The sequence below is a fragment of the Hemicordylus capensis genome, chromosome 1, assembly GCF_027244095.1.
Source record: "Hemicordylus capensis ecotype Gifberg chromosome 1, rHemCap1.1.pri, whole genome shotgun sequence".
NCBI classification, from domain to species: Eukaryota; Metazoa; Chordata; class Lepidosauria; order Squamata; family Cordylidae; genus Hemicordylus; species Hemicordylus capensis.
Window position 1 is genome coordinate 137,701,545 of NC_069657.1, and position 12,570 is coordinate 137,714,114.

At 45.3% G+C, this 12,570-nt stretch overlaps 1 protein-coding gene across 4 annotated transcripts in view; it reads right to left on the minus strand.

Annotated features, from left to right (window-relative positions):
* The window catches only part of B4GALNT4 (beta-1,4-N-acetyl-galactosaminyltransferase 4), a 217,123-nt gene that overhangs the window by 98,519 nt on the left and 106,034 nt on the right, over nt 1-12,570 (minus strand). For 3 of the 4 annotated variants that reach the window (XR_008309798.1, XM_053261538.1, XM_053261545.1), the window contains exon 2: nt 1,293-1,408. Coding sequence is in view for 3 of the 4 variants with exons in the window: in XM_053261538.1 (XP_053117513.1) it covers nt 1,293-1,408 (116 nt within the window). In the remaining variant the exon portion in view is untranslated. Of the gene's footprint in view, nt 1-1,292; nt 1,409-1,770; nt 1,794-12,570 lie in introns of those variants that run through there. The other variant, XM_053261562.1, reaches the window with a different exon arrangement.

Genomic DNA, 12,570 nt, shown 5'->3' on the forward strand with positions numbered 1-12,570 from the left:
CCACTGCCAGTCAGTGCAGACAATACTGAGCTAGATGGACCAATGGTCTGACTTGGTACAAGGCAGCTTCCTAGGTTACCAACATGGTTGCTATTTCCTTCTCCAATGTGAAGATGCCAGTACCTCACATAATCACCACTATTTTTATGCATCACCGGCAGGTGGTAGCAGATTTGTTTCCCTTTCACAACAGACTCCTCCTCATTCAATCCACTTGCCATTCACAGCCTGCCTGGGGAAACTGACCCCTTGCCAAGTATAGCCAAAGCATTATCAAATCCCGGAGCATTATGCTAAGTAGGATGTGAATGTCTTAGTGACCAGCACTACAGGGACCTGCAACAGGCCTTGAAAAATCTCTCCTTTGGTCTACAAAGCAGTGCCACTCACACCGAGAACCACTTGTCAGAGGAGATTCATAACCCTCTCCCATGTACAGCACTCCAAGCACCTTAAATTCTCCACAACATTTCCCAAGAGACACAATACTATGGCCCAGCTGCTGAACACCAGTCCTCATAGAAGGGGCTTCCATGTACTGCTGCCAAAGCTGTTCTCATTCCTGCTTAAGATTAATTGTCGAAGGAATTTACACCAGCAATTACCCCTGAATTCTTTTCAACAGGCTCTGTTGCTACGCCTTCCCAAAATCCCCCCCATAATTGTCCCCCTTGCTCATACAACAGAGTGGGTGGGGAAGTCAGCATGAAATTGGAAAGAACCATCACCCTTCTCCAGATTCTAGAGAAGGAAAGAGACTCTCATGGATATTGTACTGGGACCGCAGGGATAAGTCCCCACCACATCTCCATTTCTGAGCTGGAGATGGTGGTGAAGGCTTTCTCCACAAGCAATTGCAAAACTAGTAGGGCATACTCTGGTCCCCTCCCGCAACCCAGAATTGGAGAGAATGTGGGGCATTATCCTCAGTCATGTTGGCCTTCAGGGAAGTTCAGTATGTCATCACAGGCAAGACCTTTTTTCCTGTTCCTGGGAAAGATGTAGGGTCTTGGTGAGCACCCATTTCAAGGAAAATGTGTGGACCCTGAATGGATACAATTTCCACATACTGAGTGGGTTCCCAGAGAATGCTGCCTCCCCTTATGAAAAGTGCCTCAATGTTTTCAAATCTCAAAGCACTTCTGCATAGGTTGCTCCCAACCCACAAATGCACTGGGATTAGGAAAAAATGTGTCTTCTTTCATCTCCTCCAGACAAACAAACACTGTTAGAAAATATATTCTCCACTGGGGTGGGGGTGGGGGAGATAAACCAGGCACAAGGGAAATTACCATCTGCTCGTCTTCCCGGCTCTCGCTGGAGTCCTCAGCCTTCCTTTGAGGAGAGGATGCATGGGCCCCAGCCACTCGCTTGCCAGGATCAGTCACCTCACCCAGTCGCTCTCCATCTGCAAAGGGGGGGAAAAAGACAGATACACCATAGGGCATAAGAAGGCAGATCAAAGGCCGTGGCCTGTACCAGCCTGCGCCTCACGGCAGTCAAACTCAGCAGCTCCACTTCAGGTTCTTTGTTGGAACGAATATCCCTCACACCTCAAAAAGGAGCCCCAAAGAAATATTTGATAGTAAATTAGACTGGAAAGCTAGCAGCATGCACCATTCTACCACTTCCTGAAATTGTGATCTAAAAGAAAGTGCAGTGCTAAACAGCCTTCCCCCCCCCCGCCCCCCCCCGTTCTTAAAAAAACAAACGCGGAAACAAAAGAACCTGATGATTCTCGAAAATGCCTTCAGCACTGGGGTCGCTAACCTCTTTCTGCTATCTCACAACCTCTCCAGATGGTCCATTTCTAGTGTAATAAACACACAGTAACTCATTTGGTGCCTGGACTCCAGATGCATCTTCCCTCAACAGCACTGCTTCTGCTGCAAGGATTTCACATTTTCCTCAGCATTCCAGCCACGGCACTTTGTCACCAGGAAACAGGCCCCACCCCCCTCCCCAGGCCAGTGTTCTCTCTATTTCCCCCCCCCCCCCATCTGTGTGCGGAATGAGTTTTGTTCTGAGTGGCAGTATCAAGGCCGTGTGTGCATTCAGAGTGGGGCCTTCTTGATTCAACCTGAGCGGGATCTAAAATCAACTAAGTGGATATCAGGAAATGTGTGAGTGTGAGCATATGTGCATGCCTTAGAAGGAACAGTGCCTCAGGCTTATTGCGAGGCCTGTGCAGAATGTTGTTGCGCAATTGTCATGGCCCCTACTTTGCACACTGCCTTCTTAGTGACATAGATTATCTTTTTAGGATTATCTAGAGCCATTTCAAACTGGCTTCTGGGCTGGCTATGGGGTGGAGACTGCCTTTGTCGTCCTGATGGATTACCTCCAACTGGGAATTGACAGAGGAAGTGTGACTCTGTTTTGGACCTCTCGGCGGCTTTCAATACTATCGACCATAGTATCCTTCTAGAGCGTCTGAGGGGGTTGGGGGTGGGAGGCACTGCTCTGCAGTGGTTCTGCTCCTACCTCTCAGGCAGGTTCCAGACGGTGTCCCTTGGAGACTGCTGTTCTTCAAAATCTGAACTTTGGTATGGTGTCCCTCAGGGCTCCATATTGTCTCTGATGTTGTTTAACATCTACATGAAACCGCTGGGAGAGATCATCAGGAGATTTGGTGCAAGGTGCTATCAGTATGCTGATGACACCCAAATCTATTTATCCATTTCAGCATCATCAGGAGAGAGCATAACCTCCCTAAATGCTTGCCTGGAGGCAGTAATGGGCTGGATGAGGGAGCCAGCGTGGTGTAGTGGTTAGAGTGCTGGACTAGGACTGGGGAGACCCGAGTTCAAATCCCCATTCAGCCATAAAACTAGCTGGGTGACTCTGGGCCAGTCACTTCTCTCTCAGCCTAACCTACTTCACAGGGTTGTTGTGAAAGAGAAACTCAAGTATGTAGTACACCGCTCTGGGCTTCTTGGAGGAAGAGCGGGATATAAATGTAATAATAATAATAATAATAAAAAACAAACAGACTGAATATGGCTAAGACGGAGGTACTCATTGTGCTGGGTTGGAACCCGAGAGACGATTTTGATCTGCCTGTTCTGGATGGGGTCACACTTCCACAGAAGGAACAGGTACGCAGTCTGGGGGTGCTTCTGGATCCAAGTCTCTCCTTGGTGTCCCAGGTTGAGGCAGTGGCCAGAAGTGCCTTCTATCAGCTTCGGCTGATACGCCAGCTGCATCTGTTTCTTGAGATAGACGACCTCAAAACAGTGGTACATCTGCTGGTAACCTCCAGACTGGATTACTGCAATGCGCTCTATGTGGGGCTACCCCCTTGTACGTAGTCCGGAAACTACAGTTGGTCCAGAATGTGGCAGCCAGGCTGGTCTCTGGGTCATCTAGGAGAGACCATATTACTCCTGTATTGAAGGAGTTACACTGGCTGCCAATATGTTTCTGGGCAAAATACAAGGTGTTAGTCATAACCTATAAAGCCCTACACAGCTTGGGCCCTGGGCATTTAAGAGAACGTCTTCTTCGTTATGTACCCCACCGCCCATTGAGATCATCAGGAGAGGTCCGTCTGCATTTGCCACTGGCTCGTCTGGTGGCTACTCAGGGACGGGCCCTCTCCGTTGCTGCCCCGAGGCTTTGGAATGCGCTTTCTACTGAAATAAGAGCCTCCCCATCTCTGACAACTTTTAAAAAGTCTTTAAAGGCACATCTGTTCACCCAGGCATTTAACTGATATTGTTTTGATTGTTTTAATGTTGTTTTTAGAATATTGTTTTAAAATTTTTAATTGTGTTTTAAATTTCTTGCTTTTATTTATTTATTGTTTTTGCTTTTAATTAATGTTTTACTTTTTAATCTTTTTGTAAACCACCCAGAGATGTAAGTTTTGGGCAGTATAAAAATATGTTAAATAATTAAATGATGATGATGATGATGATGATGTAACAACCACACCATAACCAAATAATTTTGTGACCTTAAAAGGAAAAAAAAAGCAAGTTTGCCCACCAAATTTCCAAGAGGCTGAATGTGTGCCGTTAAAACTTCAGAGGCTGAATGTGTCCCAACATGACACTTAAGCATTAATTGTTTTAAAGAAGAAGCGGTAAACAGGGCTACTCTCTTAGTCTTTCATTATGGTCCACTTCTGCATTTGCTTGCTTTTAATTTTCTTTTTAGAGATTTAAAAATTCCTTGAAGGCTGTACACTACCTCTTCTAGTCCTGGAGTGTATATATCTTATTTATTTATTTATTTATTCGATTTTTATACCACCCTTCTGAAATGGCTCAAGGCGGTTTACAATTAAAAAACAGAAACCATTAAAACCAGTTAAAAATAAATATAAATATGAACACCAATTAAAAACATCTTATATACCTTAAGTACCTCCACCACCACCCCAAAAAACCACTGGTGTTTGCAGTCCCTCTGCAGAAGGTTTCCTTACTCTCCACCCCCAAATTTATTACATGGGGATGGAATACTGTGCTACTGATACTTGATGGGGCTAACACAGTGACAAGACTGGAAAGGTGCTGCAAAACGATAATTGTAGAAGGCCACAGGGAGGAGAAATTTTAAGGCAGGGAGAAAGTGTCCATATCATAGCAAGAGCACACCTCACTTGAATAGAAACTAGGGATGTGCGAAACGTTTCGGGTACAGAACGATCTGTACCCGAAACAGTGAATTTCGGGTGATTTGGATCCAAACCGAATCACCCATGAAGAGCCCCGAATAATTTTGGATCCGAAACAAATCACCCCTGTTTCGGATCCAAAATATTCGGATGTTTTGGTCCTCCATTTTGTGGCCAATAGATCCCCCTCCATTTTGAGCAATGACGTCTATTTGAATTTCCCGCCTTTTTGCCTCCCATTGACTTCAATGCAAAAAGGTCTGATGTGATGTCTGCTCGAATTTCGGGTCCCAGGGGCAAAACAGTGGGGTGGGGTGGTTGTGCCTAATGGGTGGAGGCTACCACCCCAATTGCAGAGTGATTGGGCAGAGGGCTGATTTTTGGTGAATTTCTGAAGTTTATGAGTCTTTAAGGTTTTCCCCCATTAGGTATAATGAAGGGTGTATCGCTTCACGTCGGGGGGAAAGGGGTGGCCTAGAGTGGTGGGGGGGGTTGGTGGTAGTGCCGGGTAGGGGCAAGGAAGCTACCTGAATTTTTTCAAAGGATTTGGGCAGAGGGCTAATTTTTGGTTAATTGTTGAAGTTTACGCGTCTTTAAGGTTTTCCCTCATAAGTTATAATATAATGGAGCTTTCAGCAGCCCCATAAGTGCACTTGTGGGGTGCTGGGGTGGCCCAGAGCGAGTGGTGGTGTAGTGCACATAGGGTGCCAACCACCCCCATGGGTTTCTAACCCATGGAGTACAGGGTTCTGTTGTTTCTGAGGTATTCTGAGTGTGGATTCTATGATAGCAAATTAGAGTGGATTCATGGTGTCTCATTGAAAATCTCATTTGCTATCATGAGACACCATGAATCCACTCTAATTTGCTATCATAGAATCCACACTCAGAATACCTCAGAAACAACAGAACCCTGTACTCCATGGGTTAGAAACCCATGGGGGTGGTTGGCACCCTATGTGCACTACACCACCACTCGCTCTGGGCCACCCCAGCACCCCACAAGTGCACTTATGGGGCTGCTGAAAGCTCCATTATATTATAACTTATGAGGGAAAACCTTAAAGACGTGTAAACTTCAACAATTAACCAAAAACCAGCCCTCTGCCCAAATCCTTTGAAAAAATTCAGGTAGCTTCCTTGCCCCTACCCGGCACTACCACCAACCCCACACCGCTCTAGGCCACCCCTTTTCCCCCGACGTGAAGCGATACACCCTCCATTATACCTAATGGGGGAAAACCTTAAAGACGCATACACTTCAGAAATTCACCAAAAATCAGCCCTCTGCCCAATCACTCTGCAATTGGGGTGGTAGCCTCCACCCATTAGGCACTACCACCCCACCCCGCTCTTTTGGCCCAGATCCCACGTTATGCCCCTGATCTGCCCCAAAGACACTAAAACTTCAGAAATTCACCAAAAATCAGCCCTTTGCCCAATCCCCCTGAAATTTGGGTGGTAGCCTCCACCCATTGGGAACTACCACCCCACCCCACTATTTTGCCCCTGGGTCCTGTTTTTTTTAATCCGAATCGATTCAGATTCAGATTCGGATCCGAATCGAATCAGGGGTGATTCGGATGGGCCATATTCAGATACAAAACAGAACAGGGGTGTTTCGGTTCGGATACGAATTGAAACACCGAAAATCCGAATTGCACACCCCTAATAGAAACCAAAGCCCTAGGGCCCAAACCAACCTAGCCACATGGACTGCCAATGCTCTGAAAAGAAAGCTACTAGCTCCTGCATATAATATCTGCCCAATTAACATTCCTAGCTTCATTCTCTCACACGCTTCCTTGTATCCCTAGGTAGAGGGATACAAAGTCTTGAATTCCACCAGCTAAACTAGCCCAGCTGGAGGGATTACAGACACTGCAATTATTAATGAGAAATCATGATACCATCGTCAGCTTCATGTAAACATCTGCTGCTTAGTGCACTAAGCAGTGGTAGTCTGATCTTCCACACCAGACTATGCCAGTGCAACAACATATGTGCAGGGGAGCTTATATGCTGCCAAACATCCCTTTACCACATCACACCCACCCACCTCAATGTGTTAATTGCATCTGAAATTACATGAAGACACCTGTACCTAAGAGGAGCTCTCATTCCTTGAACCAAAGTTTAATGAAATGCTAGAGTCAGTGTGTGGTAAAGACCTTTATTGTAATGCAATGAAACCCATCAAACATTTGCTAGTCAGTGTGTTATTACATTCTGCAGTCATAGAATGGACTAGGGGGCAGGCAAGTATGATAGTTTCATAAAGAAGGGATCCCTGCCCCTCACCTGACAATCTTGTGCTATTCCTATTATCTCTTGGAGAATAGAGGATCTGGTGTAGTGCTTCTGCTCTCTACCTACCCTCCCCAGCTTAGTGAGATGACCACCCCCACCCCCCCGCCGGTGCCCATTCTCATGGTAGATTATGCTGCCAATCTCTGGTCACGTTTTGCTAGGAGCCATCCTGGAACAGAGGTACAGCTTTATAGGATGTCCGAGACTCAGGGTACATGGAGAGGAAGAATTCTCCTTCAGAGTCTGGGCTGCATGAGCCAGCGAAGGGGTTGCCCTGGCACTGGGCCTTGGAAACAGTTAGCTTGCAGACAGTTGGGCTTGCTCTGGCTCAGGGAAAAGGGCCCTGCTTTTGCAAAAGTCTCCTTCATTACACATACGCTAAGCAGCTTGCCTTGGCTCATCAGTGTCATGTTTAATTACATCTAATGCAACTGTTACATAAGAGGAAGGATAAATTCCAGTCAGTGCAGGGACTGCTCAGAGCTCCTTTCCAACACATGGCCACATGCTCAGTGAAAGAGAGCCGTCTGCAATGCTGAGGGGGCCTCACATCCTTTAGCAATCTCTTTACTGATGGCTACCAACAAAGGCAGATAGGCTTCACTCTGCTGGTCTCCCACACAGCCACCCACATCCTGAAAAAGACTTCTCCCTTAAGGTTAGCAAGCCATGAGTTTCTTTGGCCTACATGGCACAGCATCAAATGCAGCTTAGAACATGCTTTAGAATTAGGCTGCCAGGTCAAGGGAAACTTTAGAGCTTCTCTTCAGAAGACTAAAGGAACGTTTGCTGCTTTGTCTTCTCTCTACACAGTCCTATGGAGACAATAAAAAGACATATATGGTTTGCCAGGCCAGGAATTCTCTACCTTGGGTCCCCAGATGTTGTTGGACTTCAACTCTCATAATCCCCAGCCCCAGTGGCCTTTGGTTGGGGATTATGGGAGTTGACGTCCAACAACATCTGGGGACCCAAGGTTGAGAACCCCTGTTCTAGGCAATTGTTGCATTCTGGGATAAAAGGATATTCTGCTCAAATAGAGACTTGCAGTCTGGTATAGGATACAGATGTCATGAACCTACTCACTTGAGGGGGGGTTGAGTACTCCCTTTAATACAAGAGCCCTATTCACATGTCCAATAATCATGCAGACAATGGATACTCACTCCTTTCCTTTGACAGCATTCTGCAGTAATGATCTGCAAGCTCTAGTAATGAAAGTCAAGGAGCACAGTGAAAAAATGGGACTACGACTAAATGTAAAGACGACTAAACTAATGACAATGGGTTCAGCAACCAGCCTCAGAACTGATAATGAAGACACTGAAGTGGTGGATAGCTTCTGCCTTTTAGGATCGGCCGTCAACAGTAAAGGATCCAGCAGTCAAGAAATACGACTAGCACTTGGTAGGGTTGCAATGAAGGCCTTGGAAAGGATATTTAGATGCCATGATGCATCTATACCTACAAAGATTAGAATCGTTCAGACAATGGGTTTTGGCCACATACTCCTGATGTGGTCACACCATAGATTTGTATAAGGGCATTATAATATTAGCTTTCTTATTTTCAATCCCCTTCCTAATAACTCCTAGCATGGAATTAGCCTTTTTCACAGTGGCTGCACACTGAACCGACACTTTCAATGAGCTATCCACCACAAACCCAAGATCTCTCTCCTGGTCAGTCACCGACAGCTCAGATCCCATCTGAGATCCCAGATATGAAGTGGAGTATTTTTGCCCCATGTGCATCACTTTACACTTGCTTACATTGAACTGCATTTGCCATTTTGTCACCCACTCACCCAGTCTGGAGAAATCTTTTTGCAGCTCCTCACAACCTGGTTTGGATTTCACTACCCTAAATAGTTTAGTTTGCAAATTTGGCCACTTCACTACTTACCCCAACTTCTAGATATTTATGAATGAGTTAAAGAGCACTGGTCCCAATACAGATCCCTGGGGGGCCCCACTTCCTACTTCCCTCCATTGTGAAAACTGTCCATTTATTCCTACCCTCTGTTTCCTCTCCTGCAACCAGTTACTGATCCACACACGAACCTGTCTCCTTATCCCATGACTGCTAAGTTTACTCAAGAGCCTTTGCTGGGTAAATTTGTCAAAAGCTTTTTGGAAGTCCAAGTATATTATGTCAACTGGATCACCTTTATCCATATGTCTGTTGACACTCTCAAAGAACTCCAAAAGATTAGTGAGACAAGACTTGCCCTTGAAGAAGCCATGCTGGTTCTCCTTCAGCAAGGCCTGTTCTTCTATATGTTTAACAATTTTGTCCTTAACTACGTTTTCTATCACTATATTGAGCACCAAAGTTAAGCTAACTGGCCTGTAATTTCCCAGATCTCCCCTGGATCCCTTTTTGAAAATCAGAGTTACATTGGCTACTTTCCAGTCCTCTGGTACAGAGCCTGATTATAAGGACAAGTTACCTATTTTTGCTAGAAGATCAGCAATGTCACATTTGAGTTCCTTCAGAACTTTTGTGTGGATGCTATCTGGCCCTGGCAATTTGTTAATTTTTAGTTTTTCAGGACCATCTTTAGAACATCTTCCCCTGTAACACCTCAAATTGGCCCAGTTCTTCAGTCGCTAAACCTGAAAAGCTCAATTCCAGAGAAAGAATATGGTCAGTATCCTTCACCATGAAGACAGACACAAAGAACTCATTCAGCTTCTCTGCAATCGCCTTATCCTCAATATAATCCCTTTCACATCCTCATCATCTAAGGGGCCAATCGCCTCCCTAGCAAGTTTTCTACTTCTGATATATTTGAAGAAGTTTTTGTTATTCCCCTTCACACTTCTAGCTATATGCTCCTCAAACTCTCTTTTTGATTCCTTTATTGTCTCCTTGTCTCCCTGTGACCTTAAGTGGCCTTATTGCCTCCTTGTGACCTTAAGTGGCACAGTGGGGAAATGCTTGACTAACAAGCAGAAGATTGCCAGTTCGTATTCCTGCTGGTACTATATTGGGCAGCAGCGATATAGGAAGATGCTGAAAGGCATCATCTCATAGTGTGCGGGAGGAGGCAATGGTAAACCCCTCCTGTATTCTACCAAAGACAACCACAGGGCTCTGTGGGCGTCAGGAGTCAAGATTGACTTGATGGCACACTTTACCTTTTATTGTCTCCTTGCATTTCCTTTGCCAGAGTTTATGTTCCTTTCTATTCTCTTCATTTGGGCAGGACTTCCATTTTCAGAAGGAAGTCTTCTTCCCTTTTATAGCTTCCCTGACTCTACTTGTTATGAGTCAAAAACAGATGATCAATGTGATCAAAAACAGATGATCACTTTTAACTAGCACAACAAGAGTATAGATACTGGGACCCTGTCTTGCCACATATATGAACAGCCATGGCAGAAAACCCAGTGTGTTGTTTAGTTGGTAGGCAGCCATTGCTTCGAGATTAGAACTTGTCCTCAAGCCACAGAATCCACTTGTCTCTGTCCTACACAAAGCTGCAGGGCTCAATAACAGCAGTTTCAGAGAGGAACTAAGAGAAATTCTGCAAGGTTATGGTAACACACACTTAGAGATGTGTGACTGTGTAGAGGACAGAGCAAAACAAACAAATAGCTGTACTCCTCTTCCTGCTCCCCGAGGTGCTGAACACCCATGTTTTGGTTTTCACAAAAAGCAAAGTTTTTCTAGTTCTTTGGCACAGACTAGAGGCCGATTTTAGGGACAAGTGACATAGTTTTGTTAGAAGATCAGCAATTTCTGAACCCTGGGGTGGATTCCACCCTGGCCCTCATGATTTGTTAATTTTTAATTTGTTGATATGCCCTAGAATGGAAAATTTTGTCACCTCTCTGACTTGTTTTTCAGACTCCCTCTCTGAGAAAGTCAGTTCAAACATGGATATTAGTCCTACATCTTCTGCAGTGAAGACAGATACAAATAATTAATTTGGCTTCTCTACAATCGCCATGTCCTTCTATCCAATTAAAACTACTCTTAATTGTATATTGGCAGGAGTCTGCTCTCCTGTGTAATACAAATCTCTTAGTCAGAAACCTCCTATCACTCACAGTCACATTTACCACACTTGAAGGATGGGAGAACTCAATAAATTGCTTCTGGGAGGAAGATGCTGCAAACAAAGCCCTCACTCACACTAAGTGGATTGAAAAGACCTATCCACTCCAAGTATTGATCTCAGCCTACAATCTGGCATAGACAAGACACTTCTGGCCGGGAAGGAACTGAAGAAACTGAGAGCCTGTAGCAGGGTGGCCTTGCTGATCCAGACAAGTTTTAGGTGGCAGCTCCCTGAGATATGCACTGAAGCATCTGAGTCAAATTCATTTTTCACCACACAGAAGAAAGTCCTTAAATCTGTGTCAGATTTTTACTTGGATTCAAACAAGATATGCATATTTTTCAGGCCTAAGAAAAAGGGTTCAATTTTTTCTAGAATTGCATTGATAGTGATATGACTCCATTAAATTATATATAATCGAACTGAATGCCATAAATTTAGCTTCATGAGGCCTCAGAGCATTTAACATCATTATATAAAAACAATATGAAACCAATATCTATTTAAATTACATATATAAACACCATCATAAAAATAATATGTCAGTGGCAGCAGAGAAACAGAAAATGTATTTCTGGCAAGTTCAAGACAAATTCCAACAGCGCCACACACACTTCAACACACAAAGGTACACTGAAAGAAAACAGTTTTCATAAGTCGCATATGAATTTAAAAAAATTTGAACTGGCTTAGCACGGCTCTTTATGGAGGAGTGGATAACATTGCAGGGGGCACTACAAAAAGGGCCCTGCTCCTTTTGGTCAATTCATTTAATGTTGACAAAAGCAAGGACCCACAGATGACCTCAACATAGGGGAGAGTGGGGTAAAGCTCATATAGGAGAAGGCTGATTAGAGAATGCCTTTCTCTTTGTCCAGTTTATATCAAGAACTTGAGAAAGGCCATTTAGGGCTTTAAAGTTCACATTCCACATTGTGGCATGCTAATAAGGTTGGCTGAGGCAGATGCCTCAAGCAGTAGATTGGACATCTGTGCTGACTCACCACCTCCGGCCACCTTACATGGCTCTAGCCAGGGGCGGAGCCACCATTATGCGAAGAGGTTCAAAGCACCTGGGCCACCAATAAAAAAGGCCGCCGAAAGCCCGCATGCCCGTGACGTCACACACACAGGGGCGTGGCTCTGGCTCTGGAGAACCCCAAGCGAGCTCTCCCCCACCCACGCCCAGACTCCGTAGAGCCTGAGCAAGCTCTCCCCCATCCATTTCAGGCAGCACTTGCTGCCTGACAGCATTTATTTATCTTCCTCTCCTTTGCTGGAGGAAGAGAAAGAGAAATAAAGGCTGTCAGGCAGAAAACACTGCCTGAAATGGACAGAGGAAGATCTTGCTCAGGCTCTCTGGAGCCTGGGCATGCGAGAGCTCACTCGAGGCCCTCCGGTGCCTGAGCCACGCCCCCATGTGTGTGACATCACATGCATGGGGTGTTACTAGAGGGGCTGCCAGGCAGGGCTGGACACACACCACTATTTGGCTGGCTCCATGCCAGGCTCTAGGCCCATGCTCTTCAAAACCTCTCCCACTGGCAGTGCAGACAGTGCACACTTG